General features: G+C 41.6%; 1 protein-coding gene across 3 annotated transcripts in view; it reads left to right on the forward strand.

The window, feature by feature from the left end:
• Nucleotides 1–20,995, forward strand: part of Ptp4a2 (protein tyrosine phosphatase 4A2) — a 33,078-nt gene extending 12,083 nt beyond the window's left edge. For 2 of the 3 annotated variants that reach the window (XM_075945979.1, XM_075945981.1), the window contains exons 2-6: nucleotides 4,729–5,425; nucleotides 7,837–7,929; nucleotides 14,915–15,045; nucleotides 16,504–16,578; nucleotides 18,699–20,995. In XM_075945979.1, the coding sequence (XP_075802094.1) occupies nucleotides 5,330–5,425; nucleotides 7,837–7,929; nucleotides 14,915–15,045; nucleotides 16,504–16,578; nucleotides 18,699–18,807 (504 nt within the window). In that variant the 5' untranslated portion in view covers nucleotides 4,729–5,329 and the 3' untranslated portion in view covers nucleotides 18,808–20,995. Of the gene's footprint in view, nucleotides 1–691; nucleotides 782–4,728; nucleotides 5,426–7,836; nucleotides 7,930–14,914; nucleotides 15,046–16,503; nucleotides 16,579–18,698 lie in introns of all 3 variants that reach the window. The other variant, XM_075945980.1, reaches the window with a different exon arrangement.
• Nucleotides 20,996–27,718: the final 6,723 nt, after the last annotated feature.

Below are 27,718 nucleotides of genomic sequence, written 5' to 3' on the forward strand. Positions count from 1 at the left end.
CCTTATTTTGAAAAAGAAAAACCATACATACATATACTCCAGTTTCATACAAGTTGGCTGTAGATTCTCATTTAGATACAAGCAGTAGAATACTGACCCCAGGATTTATCTCTTTGTTTTATACCCTCAGAGTTTTAAGTAGTTTCCATACTGTCTCAGCTAGTTAGGACTCTGCTTGCTTGCCTATTCTTCTAAACCCCTACATCCTTCCCCTCTACTCTCTATCCCTTCTTTCTAGCCCTCCGCTTAGATCAAAGAAATTAAAGGGATTTCTTTTCAATTCTTCTGTGACAGTATATTCTTTTGCTGAAATTTAAATATTACATAAAAATGGAATTGTATCAAATATAACTTTCTTTTTAGCCGTGTATATGTCTATGGAGGTATATACCAGTGTGAGAGTGCTATTGGAGGCCAGCTTTATTGTGAGCTGCCTGACATGGGTGCTGGGAACAGTGTTGGATTCTGCACTATTTGAGTGGTAGATTATGGTGGAGATTTTGTTTTAAAAACAGGTTGTTTGCTTTGCATTGAGTGTCAACTGCAGTTAACATTAGTTCATCTGAAATGATAGGTGCAAAGCTTGTACTGTTTGGTGTGTAATGGAACTCCTGGGAGAATGGGTGGGACAGAAACTTGCTTTTATTATGTGTCTGTGAATTTTGATAGAACATACTGTTTCTTTTGGCAGAAATTCTGTTGTTGGAGCTCTTCAGTATTAAGAATTGAAAATCTAATAAAAAGCTATCATTGTCCCTGGAAATGGCTCTTCCAAAATGAAGTAAGAGGAAGAAGATGGGATAAAGCTTGTTTTGTTTGCTCAGCAGGCAAACACCAGAGACTAGGTAGAGAATTTGATGCTAGGACTGTTAGCTTTTAAGTCTGACTGCCGTTACAATGCAAGCCTTTTAGTGCCTCAGCTCAGCTGGTACACATTAGCTGTGATAACACTGAACCAAAAGATTCAAATGTAGGTTAGAATTTCCTTGTGTTTTGCTGCGCAGTGTATGCAAACCATTGTTTTTGAGTAGTTTCTTGTAATCTTTTCCTCACAGAAGGCAGCAGTTACAGATACTAGAAGAAAAGTTAGACTTGCATGCAGAAAGAATGGGTCTTGAAGAATATGTGAGTGCATCCAAAATGGAAGGAAAAAAATAAGTCAGGAGATCTAGGCTCTTGTCTTGATTTGTTCCTAATTAATAGTGTTGGTCTTAAAACATTTAACCTATTTGAACAAGATCTTTGAATTTTTAAAAGGTCAGACTAGTTTATATCTCCATTTCTCCCAGCTTTGCTCTAAAACTCCTTGGCTGCACAAGAGGAGTGTTCTGTAAAATGTCTTGTGTAAGCCTGTAATTGAGATTGCAACTAGAATTGAGAATTATAAGACTAGTCATAGACAGTTTTGCTTTTCTTTTCTTTCCTTTTTTTTTTTTTTTTTTGAGGCAGGGTCTCTCTATGTAGCCCTGGTTGTCCTGGAACTTTGCTATGTAGAGCTGGCTGGACTTACAGAGATCTGTAGTTAGTCTGGTCAAAAATTTCTGTGTACCAAGAGTGACCTTGAATTTGCTCCCCCCCTTCTTATCCTGAGATAGTTTTACTGTATAGTCATAGTTGTTCTATAACTTACTCTGTACACCAGGCTGACTTCCAACTCAAGAGATCCTCCTGCCTCTGCCTCCTAAGTGCTGGAAATTAAAGGCGTGAACCACCACTGCACAGCTCTCTTTCCTTTTTTAAGACAGGGTCTCAACTCTGTAGCCCTGACTGGCTAGGAATTTGCTGTATAGAGCAGGCTGACATTCGGTTGCCTCTGCCTCCTGTGTGCTGGTTTAAAGATACACACCACAAGGCTGGACCATATTTTAGGAATGTTTTAGTTTTGTATCCATGGTGATATCACAAATAATGCCATTTATAAAATGAGAATGTAAGAAAGATGTGAGAATAGAAAATGTTTGTCAGCCCAGGTTCTCTGTATTTCACTTTCTTCACTAAGTGACTTGCACCTATATATCTTTCATATTCTTTTCTATCTGGACATATACAGCCTTTATTTTTATTTTCTGTGCTGGGGATAGAACCTGAGGCCTTGTGCATGCTGGATAAGCCCTCTGTCACTGAAATGTACCCAGCACAAATATATTTATTGTTACAAATTTAATATATTTTTTGAGACAAAGTCTAAAAATGTAGCCCTGACTGGCCTGGAACTTGATGATCCTTCTGCTTCTCAAGTACTGGAATTTACAGACCTATGCCACTATGCCCAGCTTTTAAAATTATTATTACACTAAGTTTTGCAGTGCTGGGATATCAAACCCAGGGTTTTATGCCTGTTGGGCAGTCATGCTACCTCTGGACTATACTTTCAGCCTTAAAACATCAAATAAGCATTTAGTTATTGGTGATTTATAGATGAGGCAAGAAAAAGAACTTCTTAGACCATGTCCCTGTTTCCAGAGGAACCTACCATCTGACTGAGCCTGTTTGTAATGAAAATCTTAAACTCTTTCAAAGCAGCAGGCCTAAAATAAAATTAGGATTCTGCTACTGCTCTGACTTACCTTGTGTTTTAGTAATATTTGGAGAGAAGAATGCTGTGGGATCACTGACCTTCAGATAGCTTATATTTTTTTGTTTTTTTAAAATGTATGTGGGTGTTTTGCTTGTATGTGTAGCTGCTCCTAACATGAATGCAAGAGCCTTCAGAGGCTAGAAGAGGGTGTCAGGTTGCCTGGAACTGGAGCCACAGACAGTTGTCAGCTGCAGTGGATGCTGGAAACCAAACCCGGGTCCTCTGAAAAACCAAGAAGTACTCTTAACTACGGATTTCACATCCCTTTTTTCCTTTTAAAATTGTTTTTTTTTTTAAGGCCTGGAGAGATAATGGCTCAATGCTTGTTCCAGAGAGCCCAGATCCCCAGCACCCACTAGGTGTCTCACAACTATCTATAACTCCAGTTCTAGGCCCTCTTCTGGCCTCCATAGACATTACATGTACATGATGTAAAGATATACAGGCAAAACACAGAAAAAATAATAAATCCTAAAGGGTTTTTTTTGTTTTATTTGTTTATTTTTTTAAGTTTTTCTAGATGGTTTTTCTGTGGAGCCTTGGCTGTCCTGGAACTAGCTATGTAAACCAGGCTAGCCTTGAACTCATAGAGATTGGTTTGCCTCTGCCTTCTGAGTGCTGAGATTAAAGGTGTGCTCCACCACACCCAGCTCCATAATTATTTTTTGAAAGATTTATTAATACTTCTAACCTTATTTGTGTATGTGTGCTGGGTATGCACATATGAATGAATGTAGGTGCCCTTGGAGGCCAGAGGTTTTGGATCTCTCTGGAGCTGGAATCACAGGGTATTGGGAGCTGCCCAGTGTGATACTGAAATTTGAAGTTGGGTTCTTTTTTTGCAGTATACTCTCTCAACCAGTGAACCATCTCTCCAGCCCTAGAAAGGGTCTTACTGTGTAGCCCTGGCTGTCCTGTAATAACTCATTTTGTAGACCAGGCAGGCCTCATAACAGAAATTCATCTTTCTTTACTTCCCAAGTGCTGGGATTAAAGGCATGTTTCTCCAACTCCATTTTTTTTTTTAAAAAAAATTTCCTACGTTATTTTTGATACAGGGTCTCACTATGTAGCTATGTAACCAAGGAGGGCCTAAAAATTCACATTCCAGTCTCAACCTCCTGAGAGCTGAAATTACAGGTGCACTGTACCATGCCTGCTGATTCTGTAATCTTGAGGTGGTGATGATGTGAAAAATAGTAGTGAGGGTAAAGTGGGCTGGAAATAAGAGGTTGAGTTTGTACATGAGTGGTCAGCAGACAATGGTGGTAGATCACAAAAACCTCAGGGCTAATAGAAGACTTTAGATTGAGACCCAATTAATTCAGGTGACTTGAGACAAGTCCTTTTACTTCTTTTCACATAAATAAACAAACAAACAAACAAGCAAGCAAGCTGCAGGGGTGGGGGAGCCCAGACTTGCCCTCTTCTTTTTTTCCCATTTATTTGTTTGTTTGTTTATTCAGGCATGCCTTCTTGAACTTGCTGTGCAGCCAAGAATTATCTTCCTGTTTCTACCTTTCAGGTGCTAGATTACTGGACATATGCCACTGTACCCAGTTTATGAGGTGCTGGTGATCATACTAGGCTTGTGGATGCTAGGCAAGCACTCTACCAGCTAAGTTACAGCTCCAGCCCTAAAATAAAATATTTGACATGCTTAATGGATTAGTATTATAATTGCTGAGGAGGGCGATGTGTACAATTTAATAAGATCAGATCTTTGAAGTAGGATTTTGTTAAATGTCCTCAGCCTATTTATAGATAGATACCGTATTTTAAACAAAGAATACATGTGAAAGGTATATCAAAAGCAGGAAAATATAGTATTTTTGTGATCTGAACAGCTAAAAGTTGTTCAATGAAAGTTTTTAAGTAATTTAGGATTTGAATGAATTTTTAAGATCTAGACATTGAAAAATGAGTTAGAAATAAGTTATTCTCCCATTATCTGTATTGAATCAGTTTTGAAAAAAGACGTAAGACTGGTGTTTAAGACTCTGTGTGTGCACCCTTCTAATCTTTACAGGTGGCGGTCATTGGTCTCCTCTGACCTATCTTGGGCTCTTAGAGAATGCATTCTTATTTAAGACTTCATGTTTACTTTGTTCTTAGTCTCACTTCCTTTTCCGTATGCTTCTCTTCTCCAGGTTTTTCGTTGGAATATACGTTGCACATTTATGGCGATTCTGAGTGTGAGGGCAGACTTCTGCCAGGCTCAGCACAGCATTTTCGCTGACAAGTGAGCTTGGGGGATATATGTGCCATAATTAACATTGCCTTGAAGACTCTGGACACCGAGACTGGCCTCAGAAGTAGTAGGCTTTTTTTTCTTTTTAATTGCAAGCATATTTCTTTTAATGACTCCAGTAAAATTAAGCATCAAGTAAACAAAAGTGGAAAAGAACCTACACTTTTAACTTGTCTCACTAGTGCCTAAATGTAGTTTAAAGGCTGCTTAAATTTTGTATGTAGTTGGATTTTTTGGAGGCTGAAGGTATCCATCTGCAGACATTGAGGCCCAAGTTGAATTTGGATTGAAGTGGATTCTGAATACTTCTGCCTGTGTTGAAGAGAGAAACTTTATAAGGAGTAAACAAGTTGAATAGAGAAAATAGTGATCAATAATAGGCATTTTAGTGGTCTTTTTAATGTTTTCTGCTGAGGAACATTTCAAGATTTATTGAAGCCCCCCAACCCATTTTCCCTGTTACACTCACACACGCACGCTCACACTTTTTATTTGCCATAATGAACCGTCCAGCCCCTGTGGAGATCTCTTACGAGAACATGCGTTTTCTGATAACTCACAACCCCACCAACGCTACTCTCAACAAGTTCACAGAGGTAAGATTGTAGCGTAGTCTATTTTTGGGATTGATTTGTAGTTAAAATCCTATTAAAATTAACATTAAATTGTGTGATCTAACTATAAATGGTTTATCCTATCGTAGTTTATATTGGGTTGAATTGTTACTATAGAGTTTTTTGAAAGAATACTTAGGAAATTTGGGGATACTATGATTAGTACTTTAAATCTTATGTTCTTTCTCCATTTATTGGCAGTACTTTCTGTCATTTTCAGTAATAAAACACATTTGTTGAGCACAGTATATACTCAACATTGTAGTAAGCACTGAGCGCTGTTTCTGTCTAGGTACAAAAATTTGATATGACACAGGCACTCTTGTTCCCTTCCTCTTACAGATAGTACCACTCATTTTCAAAGCCATTTATTTAGTTTGCCCAGTGGCTCGTTGTATTTGGTAGAACTGACACTGAAGTCAGTCATACTGACACTCAGGTTAAGGGGTGGATGAGATGGGTAAAGGAGCCAGCTGTCAGGTAGGACAACCTGAATTTTATCCTTGGGATTATGACAACCCATTCCCCCAAGTTGTTCTCTGACTTCCACACACATGCTACAACAAATTACATTAAATTAAATTTAATGTACATTAAATTAAAATGTAATAATTAAAGAAATAAACTTATGTTATACTTAAAATCTCAGTGAAAAGATACTCCAAACTACTTAGTAACAGTAGTTAGCACAATATAGGAACCCAGAAACTTGGGGAAGGAAGTGGTCATGGGTAGTAGAACAGATTCTCATTCCCCTCCCGCCACCTTTTATAATGAAGAAACTCTACTCTTAAGCAAATATTTGAATGTAAAATTTTTAATCTTTTATAGATTATATCGTCAAATGCGAATTCTGTTGATGTGTAGGTAGAGCAGCTGGGACTCTCATTTTATTGAGGGAAAAGCTGATGTCAAATAGATTTTTTTTTTTGAGACAGGATTTCTCTGTAATAGCCCTGGCTGTCCTGAAACTCACTCTGTAGACCAGGCTGGCCTTGAACTCACAGAGATCCACCTGCCTCTGCCTCCGAAGTACTGGGGTTAAAGTTATGTGCTATCACTGCCCAGCTGAAATTAATTTTTAAAATTCCTAGCTGGGAGCTGGTGAGATGGTTCAGTGTGTAAAGGTACTTAACCACCAAACCTAATGGCCATTAACCCATATGGAAGGAGAGAACTGAAATTTGAAAATTGTCTTAGAATCTCCATGTGTGCATTGCGGTATGTTCATAAGCATAGGCACAAAAATGAATAAATGTAAATAAATTTTTTTAAAGTCAGGGTCTCACTATATGGCCCTGTCTGTTCTTGAACTCTAGAGATCTGCCTGATATTGCCTCTGGAGAGCCATTCCTGGCTGTATTTTCTGTTTAAAAGAGCAAGGCATTTGTCTATAATTTTAAATCACTTTTTCTTCCTAATTTCAAAATTAAACTTTTGTGCTTTAGAAAATCAATAAATGCTTATTACACAAATACCAAAACATACAGAAAAGCAAAATAAGAGCCAGGCTTGGTGTTGAATACCCTTAATCCAGCAATCAGAAGACAGAGGCAGGCCCGGATCTTGAGTTTGAGGCCAGACTGGTCTACAAAGGCAACTAGGGTTATTATACAGAAAAACCTTGTCTTGAAAAGCAGTCAAGAACAAAATCCAGGTAAACAAAAGCAAAATAATATAAACCAAAAACCAAATTGACTAGGAGTGGCAGAGCAAACCTTTAATCCCAGCACTGGGAGGCAGAGGTAGGCAGATCTTTGAGTTCAAGGTTAGTCTGGTCTGCAGAATAAGTTTCAGGACAGCTAGGACAGTTACACAAAGAAACCCTGTCTCAAAAAAATAAAAATAAAACAACAAAAAATAATGAATTGCTAAATAACTTGGCTTCTAGATTTTTCCCCCCTTCATGTTATGTATGCTTATAAGTACACATATGTAAGATCATACCACATATTTAAAACTCTCCCCAGTCTCTTCAGTATTACTTTTATAGCTGTCATAATATTTGTATGGGTGTACCATCCCTCAGCCATTTCCTTTCTTGGGGAACATTAATAAACATTTCTAGTGTTTAGCATTTTGTTCTACTTATGATGAAGATGCTGTGTAAGCTGTTCTGTCTTAGTTACCTCTTTACAGTGAAATCCCAAGATTAGAATTTCTAGGTCAGTGTGTGTATGAACTGTAAAGTTTTGTGCTGTGCTACTACTGCCCTTTTAGAAAGATGAATCTTCCCACGAGGAGTGTGTCTGTTACGTGTTGCTGCAGTGAGATCAGTTTTGAACTTTGCCTAAGAATGACACCACATAGTTTCTGTTAATAATAGTACATTTCTAAAAAATCAGGTTTCAGAGCTTCCAAAAAGTTCCCTGATCCCTTTTTTTTTTTTAAAGGAACTTAAGAAGTATGGAGTGACAACTTTGGTTCGAGTTTGTGATGCTACATATGACAAAGCTCCAGTTGAAAAAGAAGGAATCCACGTTCTAGTGAGTATATAACGTGTAATGATTGTTGTGTCTTATACCTGTTTAAGGTATTGGCAGAACAAAGAACAAAGTTAAATTAAGGGAAAAAAAATATAGGACCAGGGAATTGAGGAGGATGTATCTGACCTGTTTAAAGTGGATCCTTTAATTCGGCTCTCTGGAACTCACAAGAATTCTTTGGGTTTGTGAAAACAGAAGTTTTAGACACATACATTATATAATGACTGTGACATTTTTTTTTTTTTTTTTTTTTTTTGGTTTTTCGAGACAGGGTTTCTCTGTGGCTTTGGAGCCTGTCCTGGAACTAGCTCTGTAGACCAGGCTGGTCTCGAACTCACAGAGATCCGCCTGCCTCTGCCTCCCGAGTGCTGGGATTAAAGGCGTGTGCCACCATCGCCCGGCATGTGACATATTTTTGTACAATGAAAAAAGTATCTTTAAGACTATGGAAGGCAGCATGAGAGAGAAATTTGATCTGAAATTTGTTTGGTGAGGTTTTTTTTTAAACTGGCAAAACCTCTCAGCTATCAAACAGTATCAGAGATCTTTGAGAAGGATAAGATTTTACTTTAGTTACTGATTAAAAAATGACAGAGGACTTACTTGGTTGGCACCCAGAGCTACTCTTTAGGGTTCTCCATAGTCGCTGAAGGTTGCATTTGCCTTTTGCTGTTTAGTGCAGGGCCTGCCAGGCTCCAGAAGATCCTGTGGTCTAAGAAATCTGTAGGAAGACAAGCCTACCTTGACCTGAGCAGCTAGGCTGTTGATTCCAGCGATTCTGTCCACGTCTGGAGATCTTTAGTTTAGATGAAAGGCAGTTTTGCCCAATGGCAATGGTCAGCACTTGGCAGTCGAAGCCAACTGCGGACAGATTTGTCTTCTGTCTTCTTTGGAGGAAGTAGTGTGCTGCTACTAGGAGCCAACCTGTCTCTTTTTGTTATGAAAAGTTTTTTATTAATTAAATATTTAAATATCACATTCCCCAGATCTCTTAGCAGTTGAGGGCTGTATATTAGGTATAACTACCATATAGAATCTGCTTGAAGAGCTGGGTCTGAGCTTGACTGTACTGGCTCTTACCAGGTAAGATTACACTCGTAAAAAGGCAGAAAGAAGAAACTCCGTGCAATAGAAGGTTAATGGCAGAACTGACAATAGTAGAGAATAGCTTAATATATTTTAAATGAGAGTTGTATTAAATATAAAGTATTCTTGTAAGAGACTTAAAAGTACATACCAGTTTGAAACATGAGACTTACTGTTTTTGTAGTCTGAAATGAGGTGTAATGAACAATTATAACATTAATAAGCATAGGTATATTTAAGTTACATGTATGATCACATATAGAATGAACAGGAATTGGGTGAAGTGGATGCTCTTGCTGGTCACGGCACCAAAATGTAATGGAAAAACTAAAAATGCTGCAGGATCCCCGGCGGCAGTAGGCAGCAGAAATGCTGTAGGTCCCCAAACGGTGGTAGCGGGCCATGTGGCGTAGGCAGCTGGGCAGGGGGCCCTGGGAGCAGCCAGTCCCAGGCAGAGAGATATGTGGAGGGCGGGCAAGAGACAGAGACATGGATAGGCACGACATGCAGAGTGAGGTTGAATTCAGGGGGGTATGGAGGGGAAGGAAAAGGGGAGAAGAGGAGAGAGAGACAGAGAAGGGAGGGGAAGCCGAGAAATGGGGAGCGAGGCAGGAACTCAGGCCAAAAGCTGAAGATCAGCCTGCCTCAGCCGATGGGGGATGGAGTAGGCATGACTTGTCTCTTAAAGAGACACAACAATCATTACATTATGTCTTTGTTTGTTCCTACAAATATATACTGACATTCTCAAACACTGATATTTATGAACCTTGTTACTCAGGTGCCAAGTTAATAGGCAGTTTTGATAGCAATCTTTGAATTTCTTTGGATTAGTACATGAGCAGCATTATTCATAGTGTCTTTGGAGTCTACAACTGCAATGTATTTTTAACAAATGTAAAGCAAAATTGAGTATACATTTATTTCTAAAACATGGAATTTGGGGACTGGGGAATATCTCAGAGGATGAAGTGCTTTTGTCAAAGCATGTGAACTTGAGATTGACCCTCAGAATCTAAACTAAAAGACCATGTCTCAGAAATTTTAGGGAAAAAAAAGAGGGTGGGTATGGCAGCTCCTGTCTTTATTTAATTCCAGCATTTAGGAGGCAGAAGCAGGAGGCTCTCTCTGGTTTCAAAATCATCTTGGTTCACATAGTTTCAGGCCAGCCAAAGCTACCACAGGGAGACCCTGTCTCAAGACTCCCCACGTGTTCACACACACAATAAAAACTGTCATTCTTGTATTTTGGAGATTAATGCAGTATTTAGCTTTTGTTTCTAGGCTACTGATTTGAATATCCTCTTCCATTTTGTAAGTACTAGATTAGTGACTTAATATTTTGTGGATAATTTGTAGAGAACAAAAAGACAGGCAAAAATCATGTAAAGATTGGGAGAAGGCATCTTAGTATAGAATAACGCTTCAGTAGGTTTCTTTAGGAGCTCTAGTAGGGTTAGAGTTAGTTCAGTTTGAATACAAAGCAAGTTTGCCAACTGCAATTTTTTTTACAGACAATAAGAGACTCGATTAGTTTTTTTTTAAAAAAGAAAAAAAAGCTCTGCCATTTCCCCTGAATAATTGGCTCACAAGAGTTAACTCTTAGGCATGAAATGACTTTACAGTCTTCAGTGCTGTGAGGTCTTATGTGCCTTTGTAAGAGCAGTGTAGGAAGAAGAGAGCTGAGGCTTTGTAAGTAACTGGGAAAAAAAGCAATAAGGAGAGGTAGATAGTTCTGTGTGATCCCAGGTACCGCCCTGGGCAGAGGCTTGGAAGGCAGTTGATACAGATAGGTAGTCAGTCATTTCATGTCTGTGATCCATTCTTTTCTGACTTTTGCTTTGGTAAAAACATTAAAACTACTGCCACATTGTGTTTTAAAAAAATTGTTTCACTGCAGGGCTGGAGAAATGATTCAGTGGTTAAGGTCACTGACTGCTCTTCCAGAGGACCTGGGGTCAGTTTCCAGCAGCCACATGATGATGGCTCATAACTGTTTGTAACTCCTTTTGCAGGGATTCTGACACCCTCACACAGACCATACATGCAGGCAAACACCAATGCACATAAAGTACAAATAAATAATTTTAAAACAATTTGAATGGCATTGAAACAATTGGCTTGTATTTCTATTCTAAAAGACTCCAGTCCCTGGGCTGGAACTGCTGTCAGTAAGAATACATGTGTACAGTGCAGCCCTGTGATTTTTATCTTTTGAGGCAGCCTCATGTTGTAGGTAGGCCTCAGACTCACTGTGAAGTTGATTCTCCTTCTTTTACCTCCCAATGCTGGGGTTTACGGGTATGTGCTGGTGCATTTGATTTATGTACTTTTGGGGCATGAACCCAGTACTTCATAGATGCTAGGCAAACGCTCTGCCAACTGAGCTATGTCCCCAGCCTAGTTCTGTTTGTTGTTATTGTTTTTTTTAAATATTTATTTATTTATTATGTATACAATATTCTGTCTGTATGCCTGAAGGCCAGAAGAGGGTGCCAGACCTCTTTACAGATGGTTGTGAGCCACCATGTGGTTGCTGGGAATTGAACTCAGGACCTTTGGAAGAGCAGGCAATGCTCTTAACCACTGAGCCATCTCTCCAACCCCTTGCTTGTTATTGTTTTTTAATTTTAATTGTGTGCATATTGTGTGTTCATGTTCTGATCTGCTAAAGCTACAAGTGATTGTGAGCCATCTGATAAGGGTTCTGATATTGAACCTGGGTCCTTGGAAGAACAGTAAGTGCTCTTAAACACTGAGCCATCTTGCTACCTTGTTTTAAACTTCTATGAATAAGATTTTCTTTCATTATTGTGTTCATGTGTAGAACCATCTAGCTCTCCCTCCCCCAGCCCTGTGTATATTAAGGAAAGATTTTAGAATATTGAATTGTGGTGCATCTCTGACCCAGCACTTGGGAAGCTACGCAGGAAAATTACAAGTTCAGGACTAGATTGGTTACAATGACGGAAGGTCAAGGCCAACCAGAGCTTCATAATAAAACCCTGTTTCAAAAAACAGAAGATTCAGATTCTGAAATTAAGCTGAATGTGAGTTAATTTTTCCCTCTTCTGTGTTCTTTAGTGGGTACATGAGAAATCACCTTGTTTTGATAATGAGCAGCATGAAAAGACTTTGGATTTACCATACTCTTCGCATCAGTAATGTTGGCAAACACCTTTATAAAACAGAATGAACTACCAACCCTAAATTAGTTTGTAGAAGATAATGTTAGGTCTGGGATTTATTCCAATCCTTTAAGTTTGGCTTTCTGTTTTGTTTTAAATAGATTTGCCCAGATAAAATTAAAGGTCTAACTTAAACTTGAAGAAAATAAGGAAGTTACCTTTTCCTACACAGGTTTATTTATATTTTCCCAGGAAAAAGGTTTTGGAAAGAGTCCTCTAGAAGGGTAGTCTATTAAGCACAATTCCTTAAGTGCTCTTGCCAGGTACATTGAGATAAGCTAGCTAGTGGTGATGTCAGTATCGTTAGTGTATAGGTTCTGATGTCTCTAAATTATAATAATGCTTTTTTAAAAAGGACTATTGTTAAGTCAGTCTGTTAATCTCAGCACTTGGGAGGCAGAGGCAGGCGGATATCTGAGTTTGAGGCCAGCCTGGTCTACAAGAGCTAGTTCCAGGACAGGCTCCAAAGCTACAGCAAAACCCTGTACAGAAAAAACAAACAAACAAACAACAAACAAAAAGTGACTGCTGTTGTGTTGACTATGCTTGGAATCCCAGCACTTGGGAACTGAGGCAGGAGGTGGGGGAAGCCAATTTGAATTACATTGAACAAGTAAAAGAGCTAATGGTGGTATACTTGGGAGGAAGAGGCAGGTGAATATATGTGCAATCAAAACCAACCTGGGTCTACATAAGTTCCAGACCAGCCAAGGCTGTATACTGAGATGACCCTGTCTAAAAATGTAAAAACCCAAACAAAAAACCACAGAAAGAAACTGCTTTTCAGTAAAGGCCGCATGTTCTGCACATTGTTCCTTATCCAGGTGTGCTGTAAAGGAAGTGTTAGAGGAAGTCAGCTCTCCGCTAGGGTGCTTGTTTACAGTTGAAGTGTAGTGGCAACTGTTAGTAATACTGTGGTGGCCCTTTATAGAGGACATCAGTGACAATTCAAACATGATTTGCTGTTGTGACTAGTGGACTACTCAGAATGTTCCAATAGTGCCGATAATGGTTGCTGAATCGGTTTAGTGCTTGTTGATTTTCTAGGGTTCGTAGTTTCAGTACAGTAGTCTCAAGAGCTTTAAAACAATTCCCCATTTCATTTTTGTCCTTTAGGAGGGAGGAAAGAGTGCACAAAATGTGATGACTCCTGTCCATTTCTATTGGAGTTATTAGGAACTCGTTTGGTTTTTTGAGACAGGGTTTCTCTGTGTAGCTTTGGAGCCTGTTTTCCTGTTTGGAACCAGTTCTGTAGACCAGGCTAGCTTCAGACTCACCGAGATCTGCCTATCAACTGCTGGGATTAAAGGTGTGCGCCACCACCACTTGGCTAGGAGCTCTTGCCTAGTATCAAGGAAGATTTGACAAGCAGGTGTGCTGTTAGGGAAGTGCACAGACTGCAGGACAGTTCAGATCGATGCTGGGCGGAGGAGCTGGATGTGCTCATGTTGGCACACACCTTTAGTCCCAGCAATGGGGGACAGAGGGCTCTGAGAAGTTCAAGGCCTGGCAGGGCTATCTAGAGACCCTGTCTCTTCACTAAAAAAGTGGGGGGAGGGTATTTCAGCACATGTCTGTAATCCTAGAATTTGGGAGGTGGAAGGATTCTCAAGTTCAAGACCAGCTTAGACTACAGGGGACCATAAAGAGAATGTTTAAGAAAACAGTCTCAGGAGCCTATCATTGACATTGTCCTTACTAACTGACATTTGTATAATTTGGGTAGTTTAATCTCTCCCCACCTAAAACTAATTTTATTCACACAAATAAAGTAGTATCTCAGAAAGAAATGATAAAGGTGATTTCAGGAAACCTTTTTCTAAGGAAAGATATTTTAGCCAAGGGGAATAATTCTCAGAAGCACTTGTGAATAAATCAGTGGGATTCCATCTAGCACACATGACCAGGTGTACCTACATCACGTTAGCAATGTTTGGTCTTAGCTTCAGTAGTTTTTTTTCTATCATGTCTACCTGCTACTCTGACCATACAACATCTGAATTTGTGACAGAGATTTTGGTTAAGACAGTGCTTGCTGGGGATGGGGATGTGGGGAGGTTGGAGAGATGACTCAGAATTTAAAATCATTGACTCCTCTTCAATTCGCAGCAACCACATGGTGGCTCACCGCCATCCATTAATGAGATCTGGAGCCCTCTTCTGTTGTGCCGACAGACATGTAGACAGAGTACTGTATATATAATAAATAAAATAAATCTTAAAAATAAGAAAGATAGTGCTCGGTGTTGTGGTAAGAATGCTTGCCTAGTATCAATAAGCCCCTAGGTTCAGTTTGCAGTATATTATGTGTATATTTGTCTGTCTTTAGGTGTGTATGACATTGATTATATTTCATTTGAGGAGACTTACTTGGCAGATTCAAATTTTGGTCTTGGATAGTTTTTCAGCAGTGATCAAATTGTGTTGGGAATAGGTGTACAGAGCTGGGTGGTGGTGGTACATCCCAGCACTTGGGAGGCAGAGGCAGGCAGATATCTCTCTATGAGTTCGAGGCCATCCTGAGCTACAAAGCCAGTTCTAAGACAGCTAAGGCCACACAAAGAAACGCTGTCTCAGAAACAAACAAACAAAAGAATAGGCTTAAGTGATCTAGTTAATTCAGTTAAGCCTGCCTGCCCTGACTACTAATTTCAGTTCATTTGTATTAGGGTGTTAGTCCCAATTTAATATACGAAGTCATTTCTTTTCAGGATTGGCCATTTGATGATGGAGCTCCACCCCCTAATCAAATAGTAGATGATTGGCTAAATCTGTTAAAAACCAAATTTCGTGAAGAGCCAGGTTGCTGTGTTGCAGTGCATTGTGTGGCAGGATTGGGAAGGTAAAAACTCTACTTTTTTTTTCTAAAGTCGTTGTATCTAAGTAAACCAATTGAAAATTTCACCTTGGTAGAATTTGCATTTAGTAACTAAATGATGCTAAATTACTGGAAAGAAAATGAGCAAATGCCAGTGTAATAAGCTCTCTTAAGAGCCAGTTGTGGGCCTGGCGATGGTGGCGCATGCCTTTAATCCCAGCACTCGGGAGGCAGAGACAGGCGGATCTCTGTGAGTTCGAGATCAGCCTGGTCTACAGAGCTAGTTCCAGGACAGGCTCCAAAGCCACAGAGAAACCCTGTCTCGAAAAAAACAACAAAACAAAACAAACAAACAAACAAAAAAGAGCCAGTTGTGTTGGGCCTGGATCTGATTCTAATGTTATATTGCCTGTAATGAGGATCCCTACCCCATTTCAACAAAATAGACATATTTAGGTCATTAAGTGGGCAACAAATTAAAATTAAAATAATTTTAGAGGTTAAACTATATGTACATAGTTGAGTTTGGATTGAGATGAAAGGGAAGTTGACAGTTTAAACTCTTGAACAGTGATGTATGGACAATCTGAATTGACTGATTTTAGAACCTTTCTTTTTCTTTTTTGGCTAAGTATTGTTTGAGATAGTGTTTCAACACTTTGATCAACAGAAGGCTAAATGCCAATTTATGGTGTGCCCTGTGACTCAGAATATTACTGTGAGGTGCCATTGCCTCAAGGTGATGGTGACTTGGGCCATTAGCGCTGTTTACTGCTTGTCTCAAGTATTCAGAGATGGTGTCCTATTAATGGGCTTTCCAAGACACTTTTCTTTGGGTGGGGGTGGGGTGTAGGGAAGCTGAGTATAGTGGTGCTGGGAGGGAAAGACAAGTAAGTATAAGTGAATGTGAGCCCAGCCTGGTCTACATCGTGAGACCTTGTCTCAGAATAAAAGAAAACATTATATTACTGAGTTAAAGAGGAAAATCTTTAGTTATTTTTTTTCTTTATCTTCTCTCTCTCCCCCTCCCTCTCCTATTTTTTTTTAAATATTTATTTATTTATTATGTATACACGTTCTGTGTGTATCCCTGCAGGCCAGGAGAGGGCACCAGACCCCACCACAGATGGTTGTGAGCCACCATGTGGTTGCTGGGAATTGAACTCAGGACCTTTGGAAGAGCAGGCAATGCTCTTAACCGCTGAGCCATCTCTCCAGCCCTTCCTCTCCTATTTTTAAACTTTTTTGGAGACAAGATCTCTCCATTTTATAATCCTGTCCAGAGCTCACTCTGTAGACCAGGCTATCCTTGAACTCACAGAGATCTTCCAAATGCTGGGATTATTTAAGGCGTGTGCCACCACACCCAGCACAAAGCTCAAATTGGTAATGTATAAGCATTCAGTTCAAAAAACAAAAACAAAAATCCCTTTACATTCTAAAGACTTGTGGATACTTATGATGATGATCTCCTCTCTGCAGGGCTCCTGTGCTAGTGGCACTTGCATTGATTGAATGTGGAATGAAGTATGAAGATGCTGTTCAGTTTATAAGACAGTGAGTATGAAGTTGTATGTTCAGAAATCCCAAGTGGGAGCTATGCATGAGGAAGAGGTTATAGAAAACAGTCATTTGGAATATGTAAGAAGTGGCTGGTTTGGGCTTAAAATACTATTTGAAAATAGAGGAAAAGATAAAGGCAAGTGACAAAGACTACCAGGAGTTTATAAGATTGTTCTTCTAATTTAGATGTCAAATTTGGGCATAATAGTATATGGTTGGATGTCTAGGAATCTTGACAGTGAGTAGATTGGTCAGTGTATTCCATAATAGCACCCAGTGCAATTTCATATGACCAGCAGGCAAAAGGAGTACATGGAAAAACAGATTAGTCACTTGGTACTTTTTTAAAAAACTTTATCTTTTTAATTTTATGTGCATTGGTGTGACGAAGTTTCTGTTCCACTTGGTCCTGCAGACATTCAGTCCCAAAGAAACACACAGAGGCTTTTAACAACTATAAACTATTTGGCCTATTAGCTTAGGCTTATTATTAACTAGCTCTTACAACTTAAATTAACCCATAATTCTTGTCTTTTATTGGTGAGGCATTCTCATCTTGCTTCCTCTGTGTCTAGCTGGTGACTGCAGACTGAGCCTTTCCTCTTCCCAGAATTCTCCTAATCTGGTTGCCCTGCCTATACTTCTTGTCTGGCTACTGACCAGTCAGTGTTTTTTTTTTTTTAAACCAGTATGAATGACAGATCTTCACAACACATTGGTGTTGTGCCTGCATATATGTGTGAGGATATCAGATACCCTGGAACTGGAGTTACAAGTAGTTTGAGCTGCCATGTGGGTCTTGGGAATTGAAACCAGGTCCTCTGGAAGAGCTCTTAAAGAGTGAGCCATCTCTCCAGCCCCCACTTGTACTTTTTTGTTGTTGTTGTTGTTGTTGTTTGTTTTGTTTTGTTTTTCGAGACAGAGTTTCTCTGTAGCTTTGCAGCCTGTCCTAGAACTAGCTCTTGTAGACCAGGCTGGCCTCGAACTCAGAGAGATCCTCCTGCCTCTGCCTCCTGAGTGCTGGCATTAAAGGTGCGTGCCACCACCACCCAGCCACTTAGTACTTTTTAACGACCTGTTGTCATACAAAATTAAAATGCTAATAACCTGGCATTCCTGACATTGGTCTGAAATAGATCATGCTGTTCCTTACTTTAACAAAGGAAACAGAAGACTGACAGGAAACATGAAATGTATGGTTCTCAGCTCTGTGACAGTGGTGTCCACTGTCTGCCACCTCAGTCTGTCCTGAACCTGCAGCTTTGTCTTAGTATAATCTAGTTTTAGTTTTTAAGAGTGCACTAAATACTTGTTTCTCATTCTGATCTGAAGAATCTGTTCATCTGGGCTGGCGAGATGGCTCAGTGGTTAAGATCTTTGCCTGCTTTTCCATAGGTCCTGAGTTCAATTCCCAGAAACTACATGGTGGCTCACAACCATCTGTAATGAGATCTGGTGCCCTCTTCTAGTGTGCAGGTGTACATGGAAGGAATGTTGTATACATAATAAATCTTTTTTTAAAAAGATATATTTTTAAAAAAAGAATCTGTTCATCTAATTGGATAAACCAATAAGCCTTGCTGATCTTTGTTTAAATAAACTACTGTTACAGGTAAAGAATGGCATCCTACTCAGCCAGGTGGTGGTAATACATGCCTGTAATCTAACCAAACTTAGTGGCAGAGGCAGGTGGGTCTCCGAATTGAGGCCAGTCTACAGAGTGAGTTCCAGGACAGGGCTACACAGAGAAACCCTGTCGAACGGGGGAGGTGGGAGATGGGGAGGGGGAGAGGTAGGTAGTGGCAGACACCTTTAATCCCAATACTTAGGAGGCAGAGGCAGACTGATCTTCATGAGTTTGAGGACAGCCTGGTTATAAAGCAAGTTCCAGGACAGTCAGGGTTATACAGGGAAACCTTATCTCACACACATACCCCCCCCCCCCCCAAAAAAAACCTTCATGGTCTCACTTTTTAAAATGATGTGGTATGGGGAATATGCAGGTTTTCATCTGGGGAGAGCTAGCTAGAGGACATTATACTATAAATAGTACATTTCAGTAAGCCATGCAGCTCTGGCTACATGATAATAGTGTATTGTTCTTGTATTTTCAGAAAAAGAAGGGGAGCATTCAATTCCAAACAGCTGCTTTACTTGGAGAAATATCGACCTAAGATGCGATTACGCTTCAGAGATACCAATGGGCATTGCTGTGTTCAGTAGAAGTAGAGGAAGGCTTACTGGATCGTGGCATTAGAGGGAACTCTTGGTACCTGGAAATGTGAATCTGGAATCTTACCTGTGTCATCAAAGTAGTGATGGATTCAGTACTCCTCAACTCCTAATGATTGAGAAGAAAGCAAACGATAAATCCCTCTATAACACGAATAAAATGTTTAAGAAAAGAAAAAAGAAAGGAAAGGGGATTAATTTAGTGAAAGATGATTTTGCTCCTAGTTTTGGAGTTTTGATTTCTGCCAGGATTGAATTATTTCAGAATCTCCTGTGTTTTTTAAACTTTTTTCAAAATAGATGTCTGAGGAAAACCAGCAGAATATTAACTAGTGTGGAGCCAGTTGTTGGGGAGCACACACTTCCATTATGCTTGGCACATAGGTCTCCTTGTGGGATTTGGGGAGGTGGATTTTCCCTATCTTCTCTCTTCCTTCCTGCCCCCTACCCCTTCTTCCACCTCCTGATACATGTAGATGGAATAGAAAGAAGCCTTGTTGCTGTAGATGTGTGTCTGGCAGCCTTAAGCCCACCTGGGCACTTTTAGGAAAATTAAAAAAACAAAAAAAACACCCCCCCCCCAAAAAAAAGCAAAGAAAAAGCAGTACAAATATTTTATACCATCTAAGAGTTTTTGGTGGGGAGGTCATCTTAGTTTCTTTTTCTCACGACCCTGACCTGACATTAGGTATGAAAGTTAGCCAGGAGCCTTTTTTGGTAAATGGTGTAGAAATGACATCTTAAAGAAGAGTCTGTCTCCTGGAACTTAGCTGAGAGTAGAGTCCTTTTTCCCAACAGTGGAAGGAGTGGGCATCTCAGAAACTTTATTGAAGAGTCAACTCTAGGTCATCGATAGCATGTCCAGGAGAGTTAGGATGCTTCTAACTGTAGAGCCGTAGGCTGTGGATTTGCTCTCCGACAGTGTCATGGGAAAGCAATAGTAAAACTTTAGAGCTGATTTCAGAAAAGAGGAGCTACAGAACATTTACAGTATTTTGGTCTTGAGGAATGTCTGGTGGTGGTTTTCCAAATTATTCTCTGTAGGTATAGTTAGTGTAACCACCTATTACCTTGTTACTGATAGATTCTTCTGAGATTAAAGGGGAAAAAAATCACTGTCAAAGCCAGTAATGCCTAGAGAGTGTGTGTCCACAGGCTGTAGCAGGCAGTGGGACTGCGCTATGGCATCAGGGGGTAGCGTTTTTCGTGTTCTCTGTTAAGTGGCCTGACACAGAAAAGCTGCTTTTCCCTGTTTGCAGAAGACAGTTGGCCAGGCTGCAGTGACAACGCAAGTGGAGGGGCATCTCCAGGGACTCTGGACCTCTTCCCCTAAACATTTCTTACTTGACAGTGCCCTGCTGCCCAAGCCCTGAGTGCAGGCCTAGCATCATCATCTTGTCCCATTGGGAATTTATTATGCAGAGCCATAAACTTCCCGTTTTGTTAGTATCGGCTAGGCCAGTAGGATGAAAGGCATCTCATTTGGTCCCTCAGATGCTGGCAGCTTTGTGCGCTGCCTCTTTACTGTTGCTGGAATTGTTCTGCTTTTAACTCAATTTAGATCTGTGGAATCCTTCCTGCCTTCCAGAAAATGAAAAATAATGCTTTTTTTTTGACATTGTTTCTAGAATTTAAAGTAGAAAATGATGATACAATCCAAAATTTTCTTATTTCAGAAAATGACAATAGATTGCTTTAACATAGACTCAAGATCAGAATATGTTGCCCTCTACGTTTAGATTGACTGTTGACTCCAGGGGTTTTGATCAAAACCAGCAAAGCTTTTTCCACTAGACATGCTCAGAACTTTGCTGTGTGCATTTGTGCATGAGCATGTGTGCTCCTATGAGGGTGTGTGCATGTAGGTGTCCATCAGTATCAGTTCTTGCCTGGGACAGAATTACATTCATGGTTCTGTGTGAGGAGAAGGGTGTATAAAACATCACAAAACAGCCCTCATTTTGCTTTAAATAAGACTAATGTTAATTGTTCTCAGAACTGGACTTTTTTTTTTCCTCAAAATTAAAACTTTTTTATTTTTCTTTTGGATTTAATGAAGTATTGCTAGCGAAAGCCAGTTTGGCATGGTGAGAAATGTCAGACTTTTGAAAGGTGTGCAGCCTGATTTAAAACCAAACCCTGAACCCTTTTAAAGAACAATAAAACATATTTTACATGCTCTTTGTGCATTTTTTCCCCCACCTCCAAATTGACTTTGTTTGCTCTCCTGTCTCTGGTATTCCCAAGGCCCGAGTTATGTCCTGATCATGTGCTTCCAGAGGTGAAGTGAGAGGTGTTCGGTAGGATGTTCCTGACTGCAGTTCGGATACAACTAGTACAGTTCTGGTTCAACTCTTGGGTGCAACATAGTAATTCCAGCATCTCCGTTTAAAGAATTTGTTTACATCATAGGTTTGGATAAGGCATTACAATTTTTCTTAAAACTCTTAAAAGTGGAGAATTAGCTGCTTTATGTATCATATAATTTCTCTTTAATCACTGGCAAACTAGATAAGTGCTGAGGTACAAAGAAAAGATGAATGCTACTTTAGAGGACCTCAGTTGTAAGGAAACAAAGTTATAGTGGGTAGAAGCTGGGTGTGGGGTTATCTGTAATCTAAGCACTCTGGCTAGGGGCATGAAGGTTCGATCAGGGCATTCAAGGCTACCCTGGGCTACATGACAAGAGCTTGTCTTGGCTGTGGATGGCTTTGTGCCATGTCAGCTACAAGCTGTTTGTCCCACATTTTAGTGTTAACCTTGTCCTCTGTATTAGCCCCCTTGTATTCTGTGGCTGGTTGTGATAATTGCTCTTAGCTCTACAGGAAATTGTTACACCTTGTCATTCTGCCTATACTATGTGTGGTTAAGCCAAGTACTCCACCATCTCTGAAATTGTGCAGCTAAATATGCTGATGAGTCTAAAGTCTTGTGGCCTCGTGCCATTGCCTCTCAGACCTGCCACATCTGTCTGATTTACTCTTTATTCTTGGAGGGTCCCAATATCTTTAATGCCTTTTTCCCACCCTCTTTTTAGCTGATTGGTTTTTAAACCTAGAAACAAAGGGCCAGAAAGACTGCTCAGCAGGAAAAAGGCTGAGTTCATCCCTGGAGCCGCTTAAAGAGCTGGATATTTATAATCCAGCCCTTCTGTGGAGAGATGGAAGGCAGAGGCAGAACAGTCTGGAAGTCCTAGGTTAGCACTGATAGTGCTGCATAGTCTCAACCGTGATGCTTTGAAACAACTACAAGCAAACACTGCCTTGGCTAGTGTGCCAACACTGAACCAAAGCTCTAAAAACCTTCACAGCTCTCTGACACACATAGATGGGTGCATCTATGGTGGACACTTAAATTGTTAATACCAACACATTGGACCCCTGTTTAAAGGGTCTGTTCTGTAAGCACTACTTTTAGGATTTAAAAAGTGTGCATAGCCGGGCAGTGGTGGCGCACGCCTTTAATCCCAGCACTTGGGAGGCAGAGGCAGGCGGATCTCTGTGAGTTCGAGACCAGCCTGGTCTACAAGAGCTAGTTCCAGGACAGGCTCCAAAACCACAGAGAAACCCTGTCTCGAAAAACCAAAAAAAAAAAAAGTGTGCATATGTGTGCCTGCTTCAGTTTGTGTGTACCACATGTATGCTGGGGTCCAAGGAAGCTGAAAATCTGATCTCCTGGAACTGGTGCTTCCAGAATCTATGTCCTATGCTGGGCGGTGGTGGCGCACGCCTTTAATCCCAGCACTCGGGAGGCAGAGGCAGGCGGATCTCTGTGAGTTCGAGGCCAGCCTGGTCTACAAGAGCTAGTTCCAGGACAGGAACCAAAAAGCTATGGAGAAACCCTGTCTCGAAAATCCAAAAAAAAAAAAAAAAAAACACAACCAACCAGAATCCGTGTCCTCTGCAGAACCAGCAAAGCACTTAACCAAGTTATCTGCCCAGCCCTCTCACTCAGGTTTTGTTTTTGTTTTTTAAGCTTAAGACAAGCATTTTCATCTATTTGACTTCATCCCTTATTTGAATAAAGGGTTCAGATTTAAATTCCTTTCTCTGATGCCCTTTTCATTTTCTTTCTAGATCATTCCCACCAACCTATAAACATGCTATTTTTTGCATACAAAAAAATCAGCTGGACCTGGTTGCTCATTCCTTAATTTCAGCTTCTGGTGACAGGCGGATCCCTGTGAGTTCAAGACCTCCTTGGTCAGTTCCAGGATAATCAGGGATATGTAGAGAGACCCTATCATTGAAAAAAACAAACAAAAAAAAAACTGCCAGGGGGTGTTGGTTCATGTCTTCTGGAGGCAGAGGCAGGCGAGTTTGAGTTTGAGGCCAGTCTGGTCTACAGAGCTAGTCGCTGGACAGCCAAGCCTACACAAATCCTGTCTTGAAAAACTGAAAAAGAGAAACATCTTTTTGAGGAACTCAAGCAAGATGGCTCAGCAAGTTACAGGCAAGTGCTACCAAGCCTGACAGTTTTGATTCTTGGAGCCCATGCTATGCTACCTGTGTACAGCTGTACACATGTAAAAAGATAGAAACCTGGTTGATTCCATGCCTACCTTCTCCTCCACCCTTGCCCTCCATCCCTTTTACTGGGAATTAGATTTAAGATTTTTAGCATGCTAGGCAAACACTACTATCAAGCTTCCTTAACTGCAGTAAAACCAAACTTGTATTCTCTTGAATCTGTTCAGCAAAGATTTTCTTTTGTGATTTTTTTTTTTTTTTTTTAGTCTAAGCTGGTCTAAAATTTATTTAGACTAGGCTAGTTTCGTCTTGGGGTTTTTTTTCATCCTGCCCCTTTTTATTTAGACTGGGCTAGTCTCATCTTGGGGTTTTATCATCCTGCCCCTTTTAAGTGCTGGGAGTTAGGAATTCATTATACTTCCTGGTGCCCAGTGAAGATTTTGACCTCCCTGGATTTGTCCTCTTTTTTTTTTTTTTGGCTGGTGAGGGGTGTTGTGGTTGAGACAGGATTTCTCTAACATTTCTGGCTGTCCTGGAGCTTGCTCTGTAGACCATGTTGTCCTCCAACTCTCAGAGATCTGCCTGCCTCTGCCTTTTGAGTGCTGGGATTAAAGGCGTGTATCACCACCGCCTGGTGGGATTGCCAGAAGCTCTGTTGTACCTAGTTCAATGATAGATTCTCCAAGCTTTGGGCATGTCTACATGATGGAATTAGTGACATTTTGACCTAATGGTCCCTCAAAGTTGCACACACCGTAAGTCCCTGGGCCCTATGAATATGAACCTGAGGGTGAGGTGAGTTGGTGAATGTGATTGTGTCGTTAAATAGGCACCTCCTAGGTGACCTGGCTGATCAGGACAATTGCTGGCTTTGAAGATGGATGAAGGCCACAAGCCAGCATTACTAGCAGTACCTAGGGCCCAAAGAAAGCAAGGGACGATCCAAGGAGGAGCTGCAGCACCTGGGCTTTGTTTCCACTGGGATCTACAGAACTATAGCATGAGAACTTCCACTCTTTGTTTTATAGAAAGGTTTCACTCTGGTCAGACTGGCCTGGAGCGTCCACCCTGGTGATAGTGCTCAGAGACAGGTGTGTGCCGTCATACTTCACTGTAAACCTTCATTTTTTATCCCTGTCCAAACTGGAGTCTCACTATGTAGCTAGCTCTGGTTGTCCTGGAGCTCACTTGGTAGACAAGGCTGACATTGAATGCCTTCTGCCTCCCAAGTACTGGGATTAAAGGTGTGTGCCAGTACACCTGACTTTGAAACTTAATTTAAGAAATTACATTTGTGTGTGTGTGTGTGTGCGCGCGCACACGTGCACACACACGTATGTGCATGTGTACTCTACAGCATTTGTGTGGAAGTCAGAGGACAACTTGCAAGAGTTGGTTCTCCCACCATGTGAGTCCTAGGAATTGAATTGGGGTTGTCAGGGCATGATGCCAACCACTTTTACCTTCTGAGCCATCTTGCCAGCTCTTTATTTTTATTTTTTTTGTTTTGGGCCATATAACCCAGGTTTACCTAGAACTCCCAGTGGCTTTTCTTCTTCTACATGTTACTGGGGTTTCCTAATAACCAAGGGGCTCATTGTGGTGGCATACACATAATTTCAGCCTTTGGAAGGTGGAGGCCTTGAGTTTGGTCTAACCTGGGCTACATAGCTCCTGTCATGTTTCGAGATTAAACAGCTTGTTGAGTGCTGACACTGAACCTCCTCTGAGAAGGAAAATGATGCCCCACCACCCGTTTACCCCCGTTGTAGGCACTGAAAATATGGAGGGGAGCATGACAAACTGATCAGTTCTGGATAAGTTTTCAGGTTGTGATGAGTGCTGGGAAAACAGGAGGAAAAGCAGAGAGCATAGTAAGCGGTGACTACAGTGACGTTAGGTGGATGGCCAGGGACTGCAGAAAGAGCCCGTGTTTCAGTGACTACAGTGAAGTTAGGTGGGATGGTTAGGGGACTGCAGAAAGAGCCTGTGTTTCAGTGACTACAGTAACGTTAGGTGGATGGCCAGGGACTGCAGAAAGAGCCCGTGTTTCAGTGACTACAGTGAAGTTAGGTGGGATGGTTAGGGGACTGCAGAAAGAGCCCGTGTTTCAGTGACTACAGTAACGTTAGGTGGATGGCCAGGGATTGCAGAAAGAGCCTGTGTTTCAGTGACTACAGTGACGTTAGGTGGGATGGTTAGGGGACTGCAGAAAGAGCCCGTGTTTCAGTGACTACAGTGAAGTTAGGTGGATGGCCAGGGACTGCAGAAAGAGCCTGTGTTTCAGTGACTACAGTGACGTTAGGTGGATGGCCAGGGACTGCAGAAAGAGCCTGTGTTTCAGTGACTACAGTGAAGTTAGGTGGGATGGCTAGGGGACTGCAGAAAGAGCCTGTGTTTCAGTGACTACAGTGAAGTTAGGTGGGATGGTTAGGGACTGCAGAAAGAGCCTGTGTTTCAGTGACTACAGTGAAGTTAGGTGGATGGCCAGGGACTGCAGAAAGAGCCTGTGTTTCAGTGACTACAGTGACGTTAGGTGGGATGGTTAGGGGACTGCAGAAAGAGCCCGTGTTTCAGTGACTACAGTGAAGTTAGGTGGGATGGTTAGGGGACTGCAGAAAGAGCCTGTGTTTCAGTGACTACAGTAACGTTAGGTGGATGGCCAGGGACTGCAGAAAGAGCCCGTGTTTCAGTGACTACAGTGAAGTTAGGTGGGATGGTTAGGGGACTGCAGAAAGAGCCTGTGTTTCAGTGACTACAGTGAAGTTAGGTGGGATGGTTAGGGGACTGCAGAAAGAGCCTGTGTTTCAGTGACTACAGTAACGTTAGGTGGATGGCCAGGGACTGCAGAAAGAGCCCGTGTTTCAGTGACTACAGTGAAGTTAGGTGGGATGGTTAGGGGACTGCAGAAAGAGCCTGTGTTTCAGTGACTACAGTGACGTTAGGTGGGATGGTTAGGGGACTGCAGAAAGAGCCCGTGTTTCAGTGACTACAGTAACGTTAGGTGGATGGCCAGGGACTGCAGAAAGAGCCTGTGTTTCAGTGACTACAGTGAAGTTAGGTGGATGGCCAGGGACTGCAGAAAGAGCCTGTGTTTCAGTGACTACAGTGAAGTTAGGTGGATGGCCAGGGACTGCAGAAAGAGCCTGTGTTTCAGTGACTACAGTGAAGTTAGGTGGATGGCCAGGGACTGCAGAAAGAGCCCGTGTTTCAGTGACTACAGTGAAGTTAGGTGGGATGGTTAGGGACTGCAGAAAGAGCCCGTGTTTCAGTGACTACAGTGAAGTTAGGTGGATGGCCAGGGACTGCAGAAAGAGCCTGTGTTTCAGTGACTACAGTGACGTTAGGTGGGATGGTTAGGGGACTGCAGAAAGAGCCTGTGTTTCAGTGACTACAGTGACGTTAGGTGGGATGGTTAGGGGACTGCAGAAAGAGCCTGTGTTTCAGTGACTACAGTGAAGTTAGGTGGATGGCCAGGGACTGCAGAAAGAGCCTGTGTTTCAGTGACTACAGTGAAGTTAGGTGGATGGCCAGGGACTGCAGAAAGAGCCTGTGTTTCAGTGACTACAGTGAAGTTAGGTGGATGGCCAGGGACTGCAGAAAGAGCCTGTGTTTCAGTGACTACAGTGACGTTAGGTGGATGGCCAGGGACTGCAGAAAGAGCCTGTGTTTCAGTGACTACAGTGACGTTAGGTGGATGGCCAGGGACTGCAGAAAGAGCCTGTGTTTCAGTGACTACAGTGACGTTAGGTGGGATGGTTAGGGGACTGCAGAAAGAGCCTGTGTTTCAGTGACTACAGTGACGTTAGGTGGGATGGTTAGGGGACTGCAGAAAGAGCCCGTGTTTCAGTGACTACAGTGAAGTTAGGTGGATGGCCAGGGACTGCAGAAAGAGCCTGTGTTTCAGTGACTACAGTGAAGTTAGGTGGATGGCCAGGGACTGCAGAAAGAGCCTGTGTTTCAGTGACTACAGTGACGTTAGGTGGGATGGTTAGGGACTGCAGAAAGAGCCTGTGTTTCAGTGACTACAGTGACGTTAGGTGGATGGCCAGGGACTGCAGAAAGAGCCCGTGTTTCAGTGACTACAGTGAAGTTAGGTGGATGGCCAGGGACTGCAGAAAGAGCCCGTGTTTCAGTGACTACAGTGAAGTTAGGTGGATGGCCAGGGACTGCAGAAAGAGCCCGTGTTTCAGTGACTACAGTGAAGTTAGGTGGGATGGTTAGGGGACTGCAGAAAGAGCCTGTGTTTCAGTGACTACAGTGAAGTTAGGTGGATGGCCAGGGACTGCAGAAAGAGCCTGTGTTTCAGTGACTACAGTGACGTTAGGTGGGATGGTTAGGGGACTGCAGAAAGAGCCTGTGTTTCAGTGACTACAGTGACGTTAGGTGGGATGGTTAGGGGACTGCAGAAAGAGCCCGTGTTTCAGTGACTA

The sequence above is a fragment of the Microtus pennsylvanicus genome, chromosome 13 (genome assembly GCF_037038515.1).
Source record: "Microtus pennsylvanicus isolate mMicPen1 chromosome 13, mMicPen1.hap1, whole genome shotgun sequence".
Classification (NCBI taxonomy): Eukaryota; Metazoa; Chordata; class Mammalia; order Rodentia; family Cricetidae; genus Microtus; species Microtus pennsylvanicus.